The sequence below is a fragment of the Diplotaxodon limnothrissa genome, linkage group LG3, assembly GCF_057381915.1.
Source record: "Diplotaxodon limnothrissa isolate DT_005_m linkage group LG3, D_limnothrissa_male_GT1.1, whole genome shotgun sequence".
NCBI lineage: Eukaryota > Metazoa > Chordata > Actinopteri > Cichliformes > Cichlidae > Diplotaxodon > Diplotaxodon limnothrissa.
In genome coordinates this window covers 1,481,516-1,504,295 of record NC_140598.1, presented here as the reverse complement: position 1 = coordinate 1,504,295, position 22,780 = coordinate 1,481,516, and the positions used below count along the sequence as shown (strand labels likewise).

Below are 22,780 nucleotides of genomic sequence, written 5' to 3'. Positions count from 1 at the left end.
TGCTCCTAAAAACAGACTGAAGAGGAATGAGGGAGGGCTGGAAACAGGGAGGCCACTCCAGGGTCCACTCACACATTTTTTTTGTAAGTCATGTGATTTACAAAAAGCTGAGCAGCAGAGGGAGGGTACAACAATGTGTGAGTGGACCCTGGAGTGACCTCCCTTCCTCTGCTACTCAATGTAATGTGACCAAGTGGTCGGCGGGGTTATGAACAAAATAAATTGACAACGCCACCTAGGGGAATTGCACCCCCAGGAAATATATTTAAGAAAAATAGATAAAAGGAATAAAAGAAGACCGCACAGATTCAAGGATGCACACTGAGGCAGGTTGGCTTCCAATATTAAAACAGTTTTATTTATAGAAATAAATAAAATATTATAAATAATATTTTATAAATAAAATATTAAAAGTCAAGATGTAGCGTCATTATTGACAGTGTCCTACAGTAAAAATAAAACAATCGTGGAACTTGGACTTACCAGCAGCCGTGGAACCAAAAGAAAATCACACAAAAAGAATCACTGCAGACCACCCAGTGCTGTACAAAAGAAAGTGTGAAAACGACCCACCACCTGAGGTCCCAGGGCCACTGGCTCGTCCTCCTTCACTGAAATGAAACACAGAAAAATATGTTAAAAGGATAAAAGGACACTGAGCGTCAGGCTCGCTACAGATCATAAAAAGACTAAAACACACTTTAATAAAAGAAATCACACACACACACACACAGGAAAGGCTTATTCCCCACGGGCCAAACTACCACTCGTGCTGGTAATAATTATTCTCAGGCGTAGGCCGGTCTGGCTCCCCACCGGCTGAGACCGGCCACCCAGGCGATTTAGAGTCCCAGCACGACACTCGGGCAGAGAATCACTTCAGCCCGATCACAGAAGTGTGGGTACGAGCAACAGTCCAGGGTAAAATAGAACACCAGGCGAACCCAAAAAAAGGTAAGCCTACTTAATAAAAACAAGATAAGACAAGACAAGAGAGCAGACTCCACCAAGGAGGAGTTCACAACAGCAGCTGAGAAGGCAGTTCACTCTTCCAATTTAGGTTGGGCAATTTGCCATGGAGAGGTGAGTACAGCAGTGAAACCCCCAGGACCGGAGGCACTATACTCTCATTGGTGGGGATAACACGAACACCTCTCTCCGCAATGGCAGAATTAAACAGACGGCTGTAGCTGTCATATAATCGGCTCTTGCTGATCAGTCCGTTGCAGTACGCCAGCATTTACTGCTGTATCGCACCAGAAGCTCGGGAGGAATTAATCCAACAAAACATCGGCTTAGCTTTATACGGGAAAACACCACCCTGTAATCAATATGCAGGTGGGTTCCTAATTCACCCAATCACATGATACAAGGAGCGAGTGCAGCGGAAAGAGAGCGAGGGTGGTAGAGCGAGCGAGAGAGAGAGAAAAAGAAGGGCGAGTAGCCCATCCGGCTACAGTAAGTCATGTGATTTACAAAAAGCTGAGCAGCAGAGGGAGGGTACAACAATGTGTGAGTGGACCCTGGAGTGACCTCCCTTCCTCTGCTGCTCAGTTTTTTGTAAGTCATGTGATTTACAAAAAGCTGAGCAGCAGTGCATGCTCAAGCTACAAGCACCACAGGAAGCAAGAAGGAAAGAGGCCTCTATCCAGTGTCTATGGCAAACAGTGAAACAGTAGTGCTTTGAAACCAGACTAACATGTTTCTGAGATGTCATTCATTTCCAGATAAGCCTGCAGCTGAAGGAACACAACTTTTTCCATGATTCTGGACAAGAAGGTTAGTTTAGAGATTGGCCTAAAATTTGAAAGAAGATTTGCTTTTCAATGTGAAACACTATGAAAGGCAGCAACAAGTTTAATGTTCAGAAACCTAAAGTCTGTATCAGCAGCAGGATGGAGCTAAAATAAATGTTGGTTTCAGTTCTATGAAGCTTTGAGTATTTTGGATCAGTAGCTGCTGTGTTTGTTGCATCATATTGCTGTAACTGTTTATATGCTTTATATATTCTGAGCTAAGTTGATCTATAGTGTTACATCATATTCTATAAGGGGCGGGGCCATTATTATCAGGCCATCCTGATAATAATGAATTACAGTCGTCCAGCCTGGAAGTAATAAATGCATGAACTAGTTTTTCAGCGTCACTCTGAGACAGGATATTTCTAATTTTAGAGATGTTGCACAAATGGAAGAAAGCAGTCTTACATATTTGTTTAATATGTGCGTTGAAGGACATGTCCTGGTCAAACATGACTCCAAGGTTCCTCACAGCATTACTGGAGGCCAAGGTAATGCCATCCAGAGTAAGAATCTGCTTAGATACCATATTTCTAAGCTTTTCAGGGCCGAGTACAATAACCTCAGTTTGATCTGAATTAAGAAGCAGAAAGTTAGCGGCCATCCAGAGTAAGAATCTGGTTAGATACCATATTTCTAAGCTTTTCAGGGCCGAGTACAATAACCTCAGTTTGATCTGAATTAAGAAGCAGAGGAGGGTGATAAATGAAAACACAATAAAACATGTTCATAGAGCCAACCTTGATTGTTTGGATACTTGCATGTGTAACTGTCCTTAAAGACGACAGCAAGTCCTCCACCACGGTGACTGAAACAGGGGGCGCCCAAGTAGGAGGCAGCCAGTAGGGCGCAGTTGGTTTAGGTTAATAACCTCACCATCCCTCTGCCATGTTTCAGAGAGAAACAGAAAATCCAACTTTGTTCCTGTGGAAATCTCATTCAGGGAGAAGGATTTGTTGGCGATGGAGTGGGTGTTCAAGAGGTTCCACATCAGCTTGTGGAAGTGGAACTAACAGCAGGACCAGCCACTGGTTTTGCAATGCAAGCTACGAGGGCACAGCAGTTTACAGGTAATTGACAGAATCCAGAAAATCAGACAAGAAGAATCCAGGCTTCAGTGGCTGTGAGTACGCATTTCCAACCAAATCCAGAAGGGTAACTGGCAGCAAAAACTCCAGACCAGTTGGGGAATCTCCGATCTAGAGGCTCATCTAATGTGTACCTGCATGCTGGCCCTAAAGCCTCTTTTCCATCTCTTCTTAGCCTGCACATTTCGTAAGTAGTAATAAGTAATCCAGGAAAAAGAGCAGACAAATGGTGGGGGAAAGTTTTCTTGAAACTGTTCTGATCAACATAAACTCTTTGATGTGGATCAGGTCATAAAAGTCAACTTTTTCTCTCTGTTTTGGAGATGTGTCCACATCGAGAAGACGTTTTTGGTCAAGGAAAACTGAGCGATTTGAAGTGGACAGCGAAACCGGAGACTTTTGGAAACTAGTTAGTCATATGATGCAGTCATGTGAACAATTAAACTAAGTTGGCAGAGGGAATTAAACAGCAGTTGTTTTGTTTGCTCTCAATTTTGACAGCCCTATTAAAGATAATATCAATTTGTACATGCTCCAGATAGCTTCCCTTCAAAATCTTTAATTCTAACTCACTTTTGTACTTTTGTGTTACTCGCAGCAAGAGCTCCACCTCATTGTCAATTCATTTAAAAAACTTGTTTTTCCTCAACATTTTGCCTTTTTGATGTTTTAAGGAGCTGAAAAATAAATAAACAGCAGACAGAAATGACACAGGGCGATTAGTCGTTTCAATGTGAACGGAAAACTCAGAACGACTGAAAACGATAGTGTGGACGTGGAGCGTTTTCAGACGAAAACACTTTTCAAATTTATCCGGAAGATGTAGATGTAGCCTCAGTCTGCTATCGCTGTCTCCCAGAGGAGCCTGCAGGCATGTTGTTGTGGGTGAATCCCATCCGGGTCTCTCCTCAGCTTTTTTTTTTTTTTCAGGAGCTCTGAGCTGGTTCAGAAGATGTGATCCAGAAGTTAATCCAGTCTGAGTCACATGTTCATGACTTTGTGGTTTATCAGACAATAAAAACCTTCAGCTTTGTGTTTTTTTCTTAGCCCAACTCCACCTTAAATACTGAGAGACACCATCAATGCTTCACAGGCTGAGGAACAGTAAATAAAATATTCAATTTTGTTTATACAGCGTCAAATCACAACAACAGTCGCATCAAGAGCCTTGAGGCGACTTACATGCTTTGTGAGAACTAAAGTCACCTATTCAAGAACACAGGTCCTCGCCACAGATTTAGCTGCTCCCTGTTTATGTAGTTTAATAAAACACAATTGCAATATGCCACTGTCATTTGAATTAAAGAAAATAATGAAAGTTTATTTCCTATACTCACGTTGCTTTAATTTACCTAAGAATTAAACAACAGAAAATGGACTTTGAAGTCATATAAAACAACAAACTGAGCAAATATTCAACAACAACTACTAGAGAATGATTTTTATTCTTTACAACAAATTGAACAAATCATTAAAGACACCAAATGTCTTGCCAGATGTTTTTAGGCTGAGGTTGTGGTTTAGTCTTTATTTTCTTATCAATTCAATATCATTAAAGTCAATCAACCAGAACAACTTAAATTTTCTGTTTCACACATTTATCCTGTACATCAGGGGTGTCAAACTCAGATACACAGTGGGCCAAAATTCAAACAAAGTCGCGGGCTAACGTTAATATTTATTGAAAAAAAATCTTCCTCCAGATATAAGAATGAATCTTTTCTTATGGACTCAAACACGTTTAGCTGAAAAACTGAATATGGAACGAGCAAAGCTTAATACTAAACAATATATATATTAGCTGTATGATACCAGCAGGCCAGCTCTAATAGTAATTTGGTATGGCTTCACGGGCCAAATGTAATTAGGCTGCGGGCCAAATTTGGCCCACGGGCCAGAGTTTGACACCTATGCTGTACATTAATCATAAATGTAAAACATCTGGATATTACAGTTTATTTTATTTGTGGATGAGGTAAATATTTTCTCTGCTGGAGAGAATTTACAGCAGCTTTTGTGAATTTTCACACAAGAAATGCTTCAACTGAAAACATGGTTTGATAGAAATAAGTTATCACTAAATTTGAATAAAACCACATTTATTTGGAAATTGCAAAAAAGATGGTGGAGAAACATCGTTGATAAATAATGTTGAAGTGGAGCAAGTTTTTCATGCATATTTCTGAGTGTGATATGATGTTCAACATGTCAGGATGTTACAGAAACTACCAAATGATCAATTTTATAAAAGTCAGATTCACAATTTAAATAAAGACACTGACATCTCAGTGTCTTTATTTAATATTTTTACTCATCCAGGCTCCTTCTAGTGTTTAAAATAATCAGCCCTGTCCTCAGAAACAGGATGCTGGGTGACTGTAAAGCTGTTAGCTTCAGTTAACCACAGACCACAAACACACAGTCCAGCTCACACTGAACAACACTCAGTAAGTATAATATTAAACACACAAGTTACAACTGAACAAGATTTCACATTTTACATAAAGAAACAAAAAACCCTTGATGTTGCAATTTTGATGTTTACCTTCATACTAAAGTCATAAGAGAAAATGTGTCAGAGTTTACATTAACACCATGCTCACACATGGTTAATATATGGCCACTAGAGGGAGATGTTGGACTTTAACACTAACATGGATACAAGCAGATCATCAGTGATGCTTCTCTCATGTTGTAGGATGTATTAGAAACACATGTGGAGGACGGGGGAGAGAGGAGGCTGCGCAGGTGATCCTTCCCAGAAGCTTCTTTTGTTTTTAATGTGTCAAAGAGGTGTGACACACAAGTACAACCATGGAGGGAGGAAGACTCCTTGAACACAGAGTTAAACTGTCTGTCCTTCAAAGTCTTTCACTTTGATCCATGTTGTGAATTTAAAGTCCGCATAAAAACCAAACATGTGATGAACACTGCAACACCTGAGATCATAAACACAGCTGTAGCTGGACTGCACCTGTGGTCCACTTAAATTCTTGTTTCCTTGACTCCTCTCCTCCAGTGAGAGGGAGTAAGATGTGAGTAATTTAGGATGCATTGTAGGAAATAAGAGAAGGGAGCAGTTAAAACAGTGAGTGAGTGTTTACATATGCTGACTGAGGTTTCTCTGTAATTTACTGATAGCAAAGTTGTATTAAAAGGAAGACTTGTTTATCCTCCAGCTGTGGCCTTCTATTAAAGCTGAAGGTTAAACTCTGCTGCTAAGGACACAGCTATGCTTCCTTCAGACGAGGAGACACAAACACATCAGAGAAGAAGAAAAGCGACTCCTCGCGTTTTAGTGTGAACCAGGAATCAAAGATGGATGATCGCTTCACTTCCTCTTATTCTTTAAAGGTGGAGCCAACACTTCTTGTTTGCATGTCCGAAGAGGCCGTTTGGTCTGTTGATCGACAATCTTTTAAACCTCAAGACAAAAACATTGAGTAAAAATGAAATATACATACAGTGTTTGTGGGCCTGTTGTCTGTGCTCAGTTCGTCTGTTTCTGTATGATTTTAAACACTGACAACAGCCAGAACTCTGAACAGCGGCAGCAGACTCAAAGCTGGAAAAAGCTCTGAGACATTTCTACCTCCTAAGGTTAGAGGTTAGTAGGAGTTAAAATCCCGGTTCTGTCGTTCATATTTTCTATAGATCACAAAAACAATAACAACAGCAACAAGAAACACGGCAAAAACATTCAGACCAATGAGCAGTCCAACAGATCCATCCACTCTGAGTCCTCCTGTGTGACCTGCAGGTGAGAAACAGGTGTCAGCTGTCAGGCAGGTGATGAGTGAAGAACAGAACATTTGCTCTTCAAACTGCTGTCAGACATTATCTACTGATCACATCACTCAGACCAGCTGCTTTCTACAAAGTCTCATCAACAACATCTTTAGAAACAAGCATCAACAACCAGGAAGCAGCTTCACCTCTGATCACACACTTGTCGTGTCCAAATTCATGGGCTGCATCCTCCTGAGGCCGCATTTGTAGACCGATTACGTCACAGCGACGCGCCGAAGGCTGTCCAAATTCGTAGACCCCTCCGAATGCAGCCGACAAATGCGTGCTCCTTTTTCCGAATTTGAAGGATGGGTCGGGTGTGTCCTTCGTGGCCCACCATATCCCAGAATTCATAGCGCGGCCCAGCCAAGCTCCAGTTTCCGGCTAATGGCGGCCGCTACTAAGTTTTAAAAATTACTCTTATTAATCTTTCTGGGTCACAAAATAAACTTTTAACATATTTTCAGGCGAGAAAGTAGCTGTGTAAACATCAAATATCTGCTCGGTTTATCAAGATATCGCATCTTTGCTAAAGTGCTTCGACGTTTTCGGAGACGTCTGCTACCCACCAGCTCGATAGCTAGCCGGGAGCTCGAGGCTTACTGATGCGGCTGAGAATGGCACAACTCCCGGCACATCATTTTCAGATCACCGCGGACTTTCGCTGCTCGGGTGTCAGCCGGTGATCAGCTGTGATCAGCTGATCACGGGGCCGGGGTTAAAAGAGAGACGCCACCCACCTGTTCGCCGCTCAGACATCATTCTCTTCGTGTCAGGAGCTCCGAAACTCTGCCGACGTCAGTCTCCGCCTGATTCAGCAACCGTGAGTGATTATCCCTTCAATCCTTTTTCTCTTCCCGGCTCCGCTCGCTCTCTGTCGGTAACGACCGTTCCGAAGCCACGCTTCGTGCACTGATCGTTACTAGAATAACTGCGTGCCTGCTCCAAACCCACCGCTAGCCTTCGCCGCGCTTGGGTCTAGCCAGCACGCCACACGGGCACGCCGAATTACTGTGTGTAACCCGCCCGGCCGTGACAAACGTAATATATAAATCACTTAGACAACCTACAAATGTTATTGTTGGGCTTTTTTCAGTGTTTTGTTTGTTCGTGAGTAAATCGGTTTGGCTGAGATTAAAGTTATTAGATTAGATAAAATAAGACTTTATTAATCCTCCGGGTGGGTTCCTCCTTGGTTTTTACACAGCTGACTAAACGTCAAACAGAAAACTGATTAAACAGAAGTATGAGACGTCGAGAGTTTACGCCAGTGTCCTGTTATATTTTAGACAGCAAGGAGCAGACGGCCGAGTTTATTAAACTCCACCGAGACAGCGGTGACGCTAATCAGAAGGCTAGACCGTCCAATTTCACGGCCGTTTACTTCCGGCCTACCCGATCTTCTGAGGACCCGGCCCACGTAGACCGCGAAGGCCAGGTCCTCAGGAGAATGCAGCCCATGAATTTGGACACGACCACTCACTCAACTCTACTCACTCACCTGGAGGATCAACTCTCAGGCTGATGAGCTTCAATAAGTGTGTTTCTGCCATGAAGACACGACACTCGTATGTTCCAGTGTCATTAATCGTCACATTCTTCAGAATCAAAGACACGTCTCCATCCTTCATCTGTCTGTCCTGCAGATCCACCCGGTTCTTAAAAGCTGGATGCTGGAGATCTGGATCCAGCTGCTCATCCCGGTACAAAAGCACATATTCATCTCCCAGGTCAGCTGTGCTCCACTTCACAGCTCTGATGGGTTTGCCTCGTGGAGCTCGACATGTCAGAGTGACGTCCTGTCCAGACTCAGCTGTGATGGTTTTCTGGACTGAAAGAGGAAACAACACAGAGCCGAGAGGTTAAAGGTCAAAGTGCAATCATGATCAGAATGACTGACTTTAACCTCCTGAAACTCTTTCATGACATGCATTTTTAATTTCTCTTTGCTATTTGGACTGATTGGGACCCTATGAATGTAAGAACAAAGAATTATCTTTTTAGCAAGCATAAATAAATAGCATTATTTTTTCCTGAGTTTCTGAGTAAAATGAGATCCACATATGAGGACATTTGTTTTAAATTTTGATAGGACGGCGGCAGTATAATGTCCTCGCAAGCAGTGTTGGGTGTAACACGTTACTGTAATTAAATTACTTTTTGTAATTAAATTACTTTTCCACTGAAAAAGTAGAGTAACTGATTACTGTTCATTTTTAGGTATTTTAATTACAGTTACTTACAATGTACTTGTGTTACATTGTAAAATAATTAAACTCGCTGAATACCATTATTTAATTTCAATAATTTATCTTCTAAACGTAGAAGTAAACTCTGCTCTTTAACATGGCTGTAGTGCAGCTGCGCGTCATTTCGCGCCAGTTTGCTGCACAGTCGTATTCTACAGCAGAAGCTGTCTGACTCGCTGAAGCGAGTGGCTGTTTCATGACATGGACACGGAGCATAGACGAACACTTCTGAGCGATCCTTGTTCATCATCCATGGATAACACCGCGGCAGCTCCTGCTAAGCAGCAAAACCTGATTTTACTTCAGCAGCACAGAAAGCGTCTGAAGGTGAGCTTAAAGAATGATTGCAGGCTGTGGAAGAGATGCTGCCGCTGCGTACTGTAGAGCAGCGGTCCCCAACCCCCGGGCCACAGACCGGTCGTTTGGTACCGGGCCGCGAGAGTTGAGGCTCGGGTGTGAAATGTCTGGTTTTCAGGGTTTTTATCGGTTTTCAGTGTTATTTTGTTATCGTTTTTATCGTTAACTCGGTTTTCCTGGGTCTTTTCACGTGTGTTATGAATAAATCTTCTTTTTTCAGTACCGGTAATAGTTTTATTTTGTTGTATTTATCCACGACACCTTAAAGGCCGGTCCATGAAAATATTGTCGGGCATAAACCGGTCCGTGGCACAGAAAAGGTTGCTGTAGAGTCTCCGTCTTTAAAAAAAAATTATTTATTATGTAAAGAGTTTAATTTCTATTGTTTGTCCACTCAAGGTTTATAGGGATTTTAAGAAGTATTTAGTTAAATTACTTATTAAGTAATTAAGTTACTTTTCAGACACAGTAATTAGATAAGTATTTTAAATACAATATTGATTAAGTAATTAGTAATTAATTACTTTTTTAAAAGTAACTTACCCAACACTGCTCGTAAGTGAATATCCTTGTAGAGCAAAATTTAGTGTTCTGGTCTAGACCACCCAAAATGTGATGTCCACATATGTGAATGCCAGGTCCTAGGAGGGTAAATGTTTTGTTTATTTCCTTTGACATTTGAGTTTTTAGTCATGTTGGATTTGATGAACCTCTGAACATCCACCAGGTCACCAGTGACCCACTGAGGGGGAATTTTAGCCTCATGCTAAACATGCAAAGTGTCAGAAACTACAAGATGTTAGCTTCCACAGAACAACAACATGTGCTGGTAATAAGTGAACACAAGTGAACTCTAGACTACCAGCCACAAAGACAACAGCTGGAGAAACATCTGTCTGCCTCTGACATCCACCAGCTCATCCATACAACAAACAAGCATCAACAACCAGGAAGCAGCTTCACCTCTGATCACACACACACTCACCTGGAGGATCAACTCTCAGGCTGATGATGCTGATGAGCTGCGATGAGTGTGTTTCTGCCATGAAGACACGACACCTGTATGTTCCAGCGTCATTAATCGTCACATCCTTCAGAATCAAAGACACGTCTCCATCCTTCATCTGTCTGTCCTGCAGATCCACCCGGTTCATAAAAGATGGATGCTGGTCATCTGGATCAAAGTAACCATCCCGGTACAAAAACACATAATTATGTTCCAGGTCAGCTCTGCTCCACTCTAAAAATATGATGTTGTTGTTTGGAGCTCGACATGTCAGAGTGACGTCCTGTCCAGACTCAGCTGTAATGGTTTTCTGGACTGAAAGAGGAAACACGGAGCAGAGAGGTTAAAGGTCAAAGTGCAATCATGATCAGAATGACTGACTTTATACATTTTGTTTTTTTCCTTCGACATTTGAGTCAAAAGAAATAAGCAACAAATTGTTGTATATGTTCCTGGATGTCAGCAACAAAAAGCTTTGTAGCTGCATACTGACTCCTGACACTACAACACATCACACTGACACACATTAGACATCTTTGTCTCTGTCACAGCTGTATTACAGATGTTAAGTGCCCAATCAGTCTTGCATGTCCTTCATACACACAGAAAAACTGAGTCCATATAAAAAATAATAATTCTAAACGAATCATTCACATGTAAACCAGACACATAATCTTTATCACAGATATAAACATCATTTGGTTTGTACCAGCTAGATTTCCAGGTGTGCACTAGGTTGTAGTGCACATGTGTCAACAAGCATGCTGCCTTTTCCAGTTGTTCCCGCTTTTTCTCTTTAGTCTAGCTTTTTTCTTACTTTTTTTATTTTTACTTGTACTTGCGTCTGTTTTAATAACTTTATTTCAATCATGTGGATTGAGAGAGTTTTTGATCTACTTGGGGTTGGAAAATGTTCCTTTTATCGAGCAACAGGACCACAGCACAACTTCTACATACTGCACGGGCTGTTTACTCGAGAGAGCAGCTGATAGTACTCAGACCCACAGACGTGCCAGCTGAAATCTGGAGGAGAACACACCAAGGATGCAGAGGTGGAGGACAGAAGAGGAGAAGGAAGGAGACAGCGAGACAGGGGATGCTTGAAGTGAGGAGGAGGTACAAACCGTGTCTGCCGTCTATCATAATGGGAAATGTTCAGTCGTTAGTAAATAAAATTAATGAGCTAACGATGCTAGCACAGAGTCAGAGGGAATATCGGGAGTGTAGCCTGATGTGTTTCACAGAATCATGGATACATCAGGACATTCCCGACGATAACACGTCCGTGGAAGGCTTCCACATTGTTCGGACGGACAGGGTCAGTGCCGTGAGCGGTAAGCAGAAAGGAGGGGAGCTTGCTCTTCTTGTTAACAACCGGTGGTGTAAACTTGCCCACATATCATTCAAAGAATGCTGCCTGGACACTGAACTGTGCACTGTTGGACTCAGGCTGTATTATTTGCCCAGGGAATTTACCCATGTAATCTTGGGGGCTGCTTATGTTCCTCCCTCTGCCAGCATGTAACACTATCCACTCTGCCATAGCCCGGTTAGTCTCACCACTCCAGTGCCTTTTTTGCAACATTGGGGTACTTCAACCATGTCACTGCCAGCTTTCACACAGTATGTGGTCTGTCCCACCAACCTCAATGACTAGAAGGGTCCAGGTGTTACTAAAGGACAAGATCAGAGAGGCTAAAGACAATAGAGCTCGAAAATGTGACGACAAAACCGCAAAAGGTTGAAGGATTGTAGGAGTGGTAAGTGGTACTAGTGAACGCAGCCTTTCACAAGAAAACAGTAACACAGCAAAGAAACACAAAGAATGGCAAGAAGCTGTTCTATTATTAACTGCAATAGCCGGTCGCATGACAGTGACGGGAAGCCGACGGGTAAAGAGATCGGTTTTAAGCGGATTCCATCGTGGAAGAGAAATTGTTCATGTCATGTTTCCGAAGTAACAAAAAGCTGACGGATGGCCTGGATTGCAGCCATTTGAAGACCAAATATAACGTCCCAGAACACTCCAGCTCACATGTTAGTCTGCTCCAAGCATTTCTACAAAGGTCAGTCTTCCTTTGTAGTTATTACGTAATTTATCATAACATAATTGTTGATGTAGGTTACAAATAAGTCTTATATTGATTTGAATTGAATTTGTTGCTATGCTGCTTTGTTCACTGTGGCTTTGCGGGCTAATGTTTGTTGTGATTTGTAGGAAAACCAGAAACAAAATGCTGGAATAATCCAGACTGGACCCCCTCTATCAGCCTGGGTCATACCGAGTTTAAAGCTGCTACCACAGTCAGATCTGATCAGTGAAGAGAGAGAGCGATATCGAAACAGCCACGAAACGTCTGCATATATGTGCCCAAGTGTTGTATTGAAGCAATCAAGTCATGAATAACGGTTTTCCACTATGTTGTTTTGCAATGTTGTTTTTTCTTTTATTGTTGTCGCATTGTTGATTTGTTTTTACCACAGCAGCTAATAAAGCATAATGGAATACAACGTTGCCTCTTTCTTGTAAGATTCTATAACAGAATGAAACAATAACGCCAGTTATAAATAATGACAACAATTAGATTATCTCCTGTACAGGCCAATGCAAAGGAAAAAAATGTAGCAACAGCTGTGAGATGGAATCGTCCAAATCACCAAAGTAAACTGGACCTGGGCTTGTTGCAGGATCTGAAGTTACCAAACATTTTGTGAGTGTATGAACTCACACTTAGGACCATATAATAATAAATATGTGAATGATGAAACGCCACTCTGTATGCTCGTATGGGTCTGACCCTTTCACCCCTTTGATTTTTTTCCTCGTACTTTTTTTTGCCTTTTCGTCACGTCTGTCTTTGTACGGAGCTGCTGTGTTCTCCATCGTTTTGTACAGAACTGTTTTTGGGGCAAATAAAATGCAAGTAGGGATTAAAACCGCAGAATTAAGGATTACCGGTGCTGGAAATGCTGTGCTTGATGCAATGTTTTGATTGTGTTGCCACTCGTACCCACAATGCAATGCGCGAAAGTCACGTGGTCTGTCGATCTCTGTACCAAAGATCCCAGCAGCCCCCAGGGTTACAGGCCTGTGTAACTGACCTCCAACATGATGAACACACTGGAAAGACTCATCTTGGACCAGCTAAAACCTATAGTCAGACCACATCAGGATCCCCCGCTGGACAATCCGGCGAGCACTGTGAGGGTCATGTTTTTTGACTTTTCCAGTGCTTTCAACACCATCAGGCCGACCCTCCTGGGTGATAAGTTAACAGCAATGCAGGTGGATGCTTCTCTGATGTCCTGGATTGTTTATTACCTGACACACAATATGTGTGTCTTCCAAAGTGTGTGTCTGACAAAGTAATCAGCAACACAGGGGCACCACAGGGGACTGTCCTCTCCCCCTTCCTCTTCACCCTCTACACCACAGACTTCAGCCACTGCACAGAGACCTGCCATCTTCAGAAGTTTTCTGATGACTCTGCGGTGGTTGGATGCATCAGCAGGGATGATGAGACAGAGTACCGGGCTGTGGTCGACTCCTTTGTCACGTGGTGTGAGCAGAATCATCTGCAGCTCAACGTGGCAAAGACCAAGGAACTGATCGTGGACTTCAGGAAGACCAGGAAACACTTGACCCCTGTTTCAATCCAGGGGGTCAGTGTTGACATTGTGGAGGACTATAAATACCTTGGAGTACACATTGACAATAAACTGGACTGGGCTAAAAACACCACAGCACTTTACAGGAAGGGCCAGAGTCGTCTCTATTTTTTGAGGTGACTGAGGTCCTTCAACATCTGCCAGAAAATGCTGAGGATTTTCTATGAGTCTGTTGTGGCCAGTGCGATCCTCTATGCTGTTGCATGCTGGGGGAGCAGGCTGAGGGTCGCAGATGCCAACAGACTTAATAAACTGATCCGTAAGGCCAGCAATGTTGTGGGGATGGAGCTGGACTCCCTCAAGGTGGTGTCGGAGAGGCGGATGCTGTCCAAGATAAAGACAATGTTGGATAACACCTCCCACCCACTCCATGACATGTTGGTCAGTCACAGGAGCTCGTTCAGTGAGAGACTGAGATTACCCATGATGCACCACTAAAGGACACAAGAAATCATTCCTGCCTGTGGCCATCTGTCTGCAACTGTAAACACACATAATTTCTTTAGGGATTAAGGCAAGGAAAGTTTATTTATATAGCACAATTCAACAACAAGGTGATTCAAAGTGCTTTACAGAGACATTGAAAACAAAAACAAATAAAAAGCATGATTTAAAATTGATTAAGACAAGCAAACAAACAAACAAACAAAGCAGTATATAAAATCAAAAGTCAAAACAGATAAAATCAGAACAGTAGATAAAATCAGTAGTTAAATGTAAGTTTTGAAATTTAAGCTTAAAAGTGTGGATTTGGTGCTTTATTCAAATGCAGCTGAGAACAGGTGAGTCTTCAACCTGGATTTAAATAAACTGAGTGTTTCAGCTGATCTGAGGCTTTCTGGGAGTTTGTTCCAGATATAAGGAGCATAAAAGCTGAATGCAGCTTCTCCGTGTCTGGTTCTGACTCTGGGAACTGATAAAAGACCGGATCCAGATGACCTGAGGGATCTGGAAGGTTCATACTGGGTCAGGAGGTCATTGATGTATTTTGGTCCTAAACCATTCAGAGCTTTATAGACCAGCATCAGAACTTTAAAGTCTATCCTCTGACGGACAGGCAGCCAGTGTAAGGACCTCAGAGCTGGACTGATGTGGTCCACTTTTTTGGTCTTAGTGAGGACTCGAGCAGCAGAGTTCTGAATGAGCTGTAGTTGTCTGACTGATGTTTTAGGTAGACCTGTAAAGATGCTGTTACAGTAATCAAACCTACTAAAGATGAATGCATGGACTAGTTTTTCCAGGTCCTGTTGAGACATCAGATCTTTTATCCTTGATATATTCTTGAGGTGATAGTAAGCTGACTTTGTTATTGTCTTAATGTGTTTTTCTAAGTTTAGGTCTGCATCCATCACTACACCCAAATTTCTCGCCTGGTTTGTGGTTTTTAGATGTATAGATTGAAGTTCTCTGGTGACCTGTAATCGTTTTTCTTTGGCGCCAAAGACTATTACCTCAGTTTTGTTTTTGTTTAGCTGGAGAAAATTGTGGCACAACCAGTCATTGATTTCCTCAATGCATTTACCAAGAGCCTGTACAGGGCCTCGGTCTCCTGGTGACATTGTGATATATATTTGTGTGTCATCTGCATAGCTGTGGTAGTTTATTTTGTTGTTCTTTATAATCTGTGCCAGTGGGAGCATGTAGATGTTAAACAGAAGGGGTCCCAAGATGGAACCTTGGGGAACTCCACATGTGATACTTGTCTGCTCAGATGTGAAGTTACCTATTGATACAAAGTATTTCCTGTTTTCTACGTATGTTTTGAACCAGTTTAGTACAGTTCCTGAAAGACCTGCCCAGTTCTCCAGTCGTTTGAGTAATATGTTGTGGTCAACTGTATCAAATGCTGCACTGAGATCCAGTAAAACTAGGACTGACATTTTTCCACTGTCTGTATTCAGACATATGTCATTAAACACTTTGGTCAGAGCGGTTTCAGTGCTGTGGTTCTGTCTAAAACCTGACTGGAAGGCATCGTAGCAATTATTCTGTTTTAAGAAGTAACTGAGCTGTTGAGAAACTGCTTTTTCAATGATCTTATTTAAAAACGGGAGATTTGAGATCGGCCTGTAGTTGTTCATTTGTGTCTTGTCAAGATTGTCCTTTTTCAGTATAGGTTTGATTACAGCAGTTTTTAGTGATTCTGGAAACACACCTGATAATAAAGAAAAGTTGACGATCTGTAACAGGTCTGACTCTAAAGTCTTTGAGACCTTTTTGAAAAAACTTGTTGGCAGGACATCTAAACAGCAGGAGGAGGAGTTCAGTTGACCTAAGATGTCCTCCAGGTCTTTGCTGTTAATAGGTTGAAACTGTTTCATGGTGTTTAAACAGTTTTTTGGTGGACACAGTACATATCCTGGATCTGCTGTTGATGTACCAATTGCTTGTCTAATTTTTTGGATTTTTTCAGTGAAGAATTTGGCAAAGTCATTGCAGGCCATGGTTGAATGAAGTTCAGCTGCCACTGACACAGGAGGGTTTGTTAGCCTGTCAACTGTAGAAAATAAGACCCGAGCATTATGGCTGTTTTTAGTGATGATGTCAGAGAAGTAGGACCTCCTTGCACTCCTCAGTTGTAAATTATAATTGTGAAGTTTCTCTTTATAAATGTCATAATGAACCTGGAGGTTTGTTTTTCTCCATCTGCGCTCAGCTTTCCTACACTCTCTTTTTTCATTTTTCACCAGTGTGGAGTTTCTCCATGGAGACTTTTTCCTTCCAGAGATAACCTTCACCTTAATGGGAGCAATAGTGTCCATTACATTTAACATGTTAGCATTGAAGCTATTGACGAGCTCATTGACTGACCCTCTGGACAGGTCAGGTGTTAATGGGAAGACCTGGTTAAAAATTGCACTACTGTGTTCAGTTATACACCGTTTTGTGATCACTGCTGTTGATATATTTGTGTGGGCTGAGATTTTACTTTCAAAGAAAACACAGTAATGATCAGACACGCCCACATCAGACACAGTAACCTTTGAAATGCTCAGGCCTTTGGAGATCAGTAGGTCAAGAGTGTGTCCTCTATAATGTGTGGCTTCTGTTACATTAATAAAGATTCTGATTCTGATCTGATTTCACCTTTCAAGTAGACCGACACAGTTACAGCAGACGTTTACACACGAGTTAGAGACAACAGCTGGAGAAACATCTGTCTACCTCTAACTTCCACCAGCTCATCCATACAACAAACAAACATCAACAACCAGGAAGCAGCTTCACCTCTGATCACACACACACTCACCTGGAGGAACAACAACACTCAGGCTGATGATGCTGATGAGCTGCGATGAGTCTGTTTCTGCCATGAAGAGACGACACCTGTATATTCCAGCGTCATTAATCGTTACATCCTTCAGAATCAAAGACACGTCTCCATCCTTCATCTGTCTGTCCTGCAGATCCACCCGGTTCTTAAAAGATGGATGCTGGAGATCTGGATCAAAGTGACCATTCCAGTATGAAAGGACATATTTTGGCTCCAAGTCAGCTCTGCTCCACTCTAAAAATATGATGTTGTTGTTTGGAGCTCGACACGGCAGAGTGACGTCCTGTCCAGACTCAGCTGTAATCATTTCCAGATCTGAAAGAGGAAACAACACAGAGCCGAGAGGTTAAAGGTCAAAGTACAATCACGATCAGAATGATTGACTTTAAAATTTTGTTTATTTCCTTTGACATTTGAGTTTTTAGTCATGTTGGATTTGATGAACCTCTGAACATCCAGCAGGTCACCAGTGACCCACTGAGGGGGAATTTTAGCCTCATGCTAAACATGCAAAGTGTCAGAAACTCCAAGATGTTAGCTTCCACAGAACAACAACATGTGCTGGTAATAAGTGAACATAATGTGTGAGAGAAAGCAGCCTCTCAGTATAGGACACTGTGAGTCTCTGCATGCTGCCTTTATGGAGCTACAGCTGTTTGTATACACTGAACAGAAAGCTTTGTAGCTGCATCCTGACTCCTGACACTACAACACATCACACACATCTCATACTGAACTGGAGATTGTTATTCATGCTTTTATTTCATCACGACTGGACTATTGCAATTCACTGTTTACATGTCTAAACAAAAGTTCCCTGGAGCGTCTGCAGACTGTCCAAAATGCTGCAGCAAGGCTTCTGACGAAAACATCGAAATACTCACATATAACACCGTTGCTTATACAGTTACACTGGCTCCCTGTCGAATTCAGAGTCCACTTTAAGATTCTGGTTCTGACATTTAAGGCTCTTCAAGAACAAGCACCATCATACATCATTGAACTCTTACAGCCCTATGCCCCTAGTAGGTCTCTGAGGTCTTGTGGTCAGGGCCTACTTGTTATTCAGTATACAAGACTGAAAACTAGGGGTGATCGAGCTTTTGCTACTGTGGCCGCCAGACTGTGGAATTCTCTTCCTCAGAACTTAAGATCTGCTGATTCGCTGATTACTTTTAAAAAACAGCTAAAAACACATCTTTTTAAAATTGCATTTTGTTAACTTTTGATTGTACTTTGTTTTTTTTAATCTGTGCCTATACCTTGTAAAGCACTTTGTGATCCTTTATCTAGAAATGTGCTATATAAATAAAATTTTACTTACTTACTTACTGACACACACATTACACTTCTTTGTCTCTGTCACAGCTGCATTACAGATGTTAAGTGTCCACCCAGCCTCGTGTCTCCTTCACACACACTGAAACAATATGAAAATAAGGGTTTGTTAGTAACATGTAAACCAGCTGATGTATCTCGGGGACAGTTTAGTTTGGAAGAGTTAATAAACACAAAAACATGACAAACATCAAAGTGGAGTGACGCAGTTAGAGCAGAGATACGGCTTCTGTAGTTCTGCTGATCGGACTCTTATTTTGTCATAACCCTTGTTATTGTTTTGTGTCCATGGGATTTAAATAAAGTCTTCAGTAAAGCTGAAAATCACAGCTGATCGCTCAGAGTTTTCATTTTATGCCTTAAAGAGCAAAAAAAAATGGTAAGAAAAATAATAAATAAATAAAAATGCGCAGCTGTTCTTTAACCAGCTCCACGGTATCAAACTGAATGTATTATTCAGAATAGAGAGAGACTTTATTAGTCTCTGCACACACGGACAAACTGAACCAGTATGAAAGTAACTCTGCTGCCAGCTGTTTGTCTCACAGGAAAATGTTTGCTTTTAAAAAAGTCGAACAAATATTAATATTTTTACCATGCAGCCAATTTTTTCTCAAATGACCTCAGTTTGTGTTTTAATCCAGTTAAATTCTGAAACCTCACCTGCAGAGACGAACACGACAAACACCAAAGCGGAGCAGAGTGACGCAGTTACAGCAGACATGTCTCTGCTGAGAGTTAGGGAGGTTAGCTAGTTTGTCCTAAAAGTCTGCTGCTGTTTTCACCTGAGGTTAAACCTGAACACATCAGATTACATATTTAATAATGTTTTGCCTTTCAGCTCTTCTTGCTCCTCCTCCCAGTATTTCATACTAACGCAGCTCCTCCTTCTTGTTCATCCGTTTTAGGAACAGCTTGCATCCAAAGATGTCGCACTACTGCCCTCTGCTGGGTTTATTGTTACATCACTTCCAAATCCTTAGAGCCACTGGATGAGTCCAGTATTTCTCAAAAACTGATAAACCCCTCCTTTCCCTTCATCGTGACTTAAGCACTCAGTCACCTTTTCAAACTTCTGTAGTACTACCCACTACTACCCTCAACATTCTCCTTTGACTGACATATTTCCTGCAACTAATAAGCAAACGCTCAATGCTTTCTAGCATTACACCAATTACACAACCCAGTCGGATGTTTCTCCATCTTAAAAATAGTGCCATAGAGAAAGCAATGCCCTGTTCATATTCTACTTATAATTATCTCCTCCCACCTATTTAATCCTCTACTCCTCTGAACTTCTATTGTGTTTTGCAATCTATATAAATGTCTCCCTTTTATTTCATCAGCCCATGCCATTTCCATTTTAAATTCTTACATACTGTTTCCTTCAGATTTAGACAATGGTATCTGCACATCAACATCTACTCATATAACAGCTTCCTTAGCAAAACTATCTGCTCTTCCATTATCCAGAATACCTACATGAGCCAGAGTCTACATTATTACAATATCTTTACTTTTTCACACAATCTATGATGAGCAAAAGGAAACTCATACAGAATTTGCTTGTATTTCCTTTTCCAATGCATAATAATGCCGACAATGATTCACTACATATTATTACTTTTGATATTCGACTGTCTTCCACCCATTCTAATGCCAGCAATGTGGCATATAACTACTGCTGATGCTGCTCTTTTTCTTCTATGTTTTGATGGCGGTAGGCAGCAGACCACTCACTTCCAAGTGCATTACTGCCAGCCTTTAGATTGGAGTATGGAGCAGAATCTACAGCACCACCAGCACCACCTCCTGTTTTTTTTTTTAAATCAAAAGATAGCAGCAAAAACTAAAAAGAGACTTCTAGAAATAAATTATCCTTAAATTATTTTTTGTTCTTATGAAGATTTCCGACTAATATTTCTCTCTGATGGCAGTGTTTATAACAATCTAACAATATGCTCTACTCTTTCCATTTGCCTGCAATAATCACAATAACTTTTACCATTTTAATAATGACTTTAAGCTATTTATTCCAGCCTGACTAAAGCTCTCGTTCTTTGGTTTTTCAGGTTTTTTTTAAGTAATTTGTCTTACTTTTCCTGTCCTGTCTGGCACTGTAACAATCAGAATTATTTTCTGAAGGTGGGGGGGCAAGTCCTGCTAAGCAGCCACCAACAGTGAGCCAGTACACACCGGAGCACGCAGCTCCATCCTGACATTATAGCACATTATGTAAAAACACCCACTTGCCTTTGAACATTGTAATAATGCCCAGCCTTGACATCTCTGCCCTATTACTCTTCGTATTTCTTCTTAACGTGCAGCTTACCTATACTCTTAACTTCATTTTCACATTCAAAACTGCCACATTTTTCTTTACTGCACAAATTTATCAGGAAACTATTTTCCCAAAATGTGCTGTAACTTGATCACTGTGCCATTTCTTCACATCCTGAAACCTGAAAGATTTATTTCTAATGTCTGGTCTTGAGTCTGACTGCATGTATTGAATTCGTGTTAATGTAGTACTGGAGTCTGAACACTATAACAGCCATCTAAAGAGCTTGCAAAGATAAGCATAGGCACTTCTTTATGTTTCTTTAAATATTTAGTGGAAAGTCCCAGATTTTAAGTGTCTCCAAGGGGGTTGTGGACCCACCAATGAATCATCTACCAACGAGCGAATCAAGTGAAAGATCCATGCAGAGAATCCATGTTTCTCTCCAACCAATCAGGGAGCTACTTACATAGAGCCTTGTGGTTAATTTGCATTGCTTCAGGTTTTCAACCCTGAAGCAACCTTTCGCACCTGCATTCACACCTATGGGCAATTTCCAATTAACTTAACCCCACTAACTGAATGTCTTTGGACTGTGGAAGAAAGTCAAAATACCCATCGAGAAGCCACGCAAACACGGGGAGAACATGCCAACTCCACACAGAAAGACCTCGGGCAGGTGGCGGAATTAAACTCAGGACCTTCTTGCTGTGCGGCAACAGTGTTAACCATGCTGTCCGGGATTAAGAATTAATTTTGAAAAAATGATTTAAAAATAGTGTTTGGATAAATAAAATCATAAAAAATAATTTGCAAATGCATAATTTATTTTAGATTAAGCACAAAATTCTTTATTTTGATGTGTGGCTCTTGTGATCCTCCAGAGTGCTAATGGATCTAAAACTGTTAAAATCTTAAAGAACAACTTACAGTTGTAGATATTTCTGATATTAACAGCAACTCTGGCCTTCTTCTGTAAAGAAGAGTGCAACTGGTGTCTTCTCTGTCTACAAAAAGATAAGAAAAACTAAGGAGTGCTGAATCATTCCAATATGCACACTGAAAAAAAGGGATTGGCCAACTCTTGGATTTACGTAAGCATCTTGCGTGTATTTAACACAAGTGCCTCGTGCTTTAAAGTTAAGTGTAACTATATAGTGTAGAAACTACATGATATGCAGAGAGGCAGATTAAATTGTTCATATCATGTTTGAGTGAAGTAAGTCAATAACTTTCTGCGACACTGCACGGGATCTCAGTGGTTTCAGGAAGGCATCCATCTCAGTCAAGTCGAGCAGCCGCCTCTACTTTGTTTGGTATACCGAAAAAAGTAAATTGGGCGGTTGTTACATTAAAAAAGTCTAACTTGTAATTTAAACACAATAATTTCATGTTTCTATGAACGTAATTAAATCATGAAGGATCTGTATGAAAGTCAACAACTTAATTTGTTCTTGTTGAGATGACCTGATACAATCTAGTGAGAGTGGTTAGTTGCTGAACTCATGAAATTCACAGGATCGCACAAGATGTCAAACTGCAGGAAAATCACTGGAGTTATAAGAGGCAGACAGCTACACACACACCACGTGTTTGCTATCACTATTTATTGTGGTTTAACCTGTCAAGAACAAAAACGTACAAAAAAATTCTGCATCAAGCCTTGAAATCATAGCTTTCCTGCTTTTGTTAAGTCTGGATTGGTGGCTTGGTGGTTACTGCTGCTGCTTCACAGTAAGAAGATCCTGGGTTTAAATCCACAATCTGGCTAGTTTGCACTGGGTTCTCTCTGTGTATTCTGGTTTCTTCCCGCAGTTAGAAGCCATGCAGTTGTTAGGGTTAATTGGTGATTCTAAATTACCTGCAAATGGTTGTTTGTGATAGACTTGAGCTGTCCAGGCTGTACCCTGCCTTGTAACCTATCACTTCA

At 41.3% G+C, this 22,780-nt stretch overlaps 1 protein-coding gene across 1 annotated transcript; it reads right to left on the bottom strand.

Moving 5' to 3' along the window:
* Positions 1-522: 522 nt before the first annotated feature.
* LOC146634252 (butyrophilin subfamily 1 member A1-like) lies at positions 523-19,426 on the bottom strand. The gene is made up of 4 exons (XM_085349880.1): positions 19,233-19,426; positions 10,268-10,603; positions 8,178-8,507; positions 523-611 (listed from the first exon to the last, which is right to left on the bottom strand). Exons 1-4 carry the CDS (start codon positions 19,291-19,293, stop codon positions 523-525), a joined length of 816 nt encoding a protein of 271 aa, XP_085206006.1. The 5' UTR covers positions 19,294-19,426.
* Positions 19,427-22,780: the final 3,354 nt, after the last annotated feature.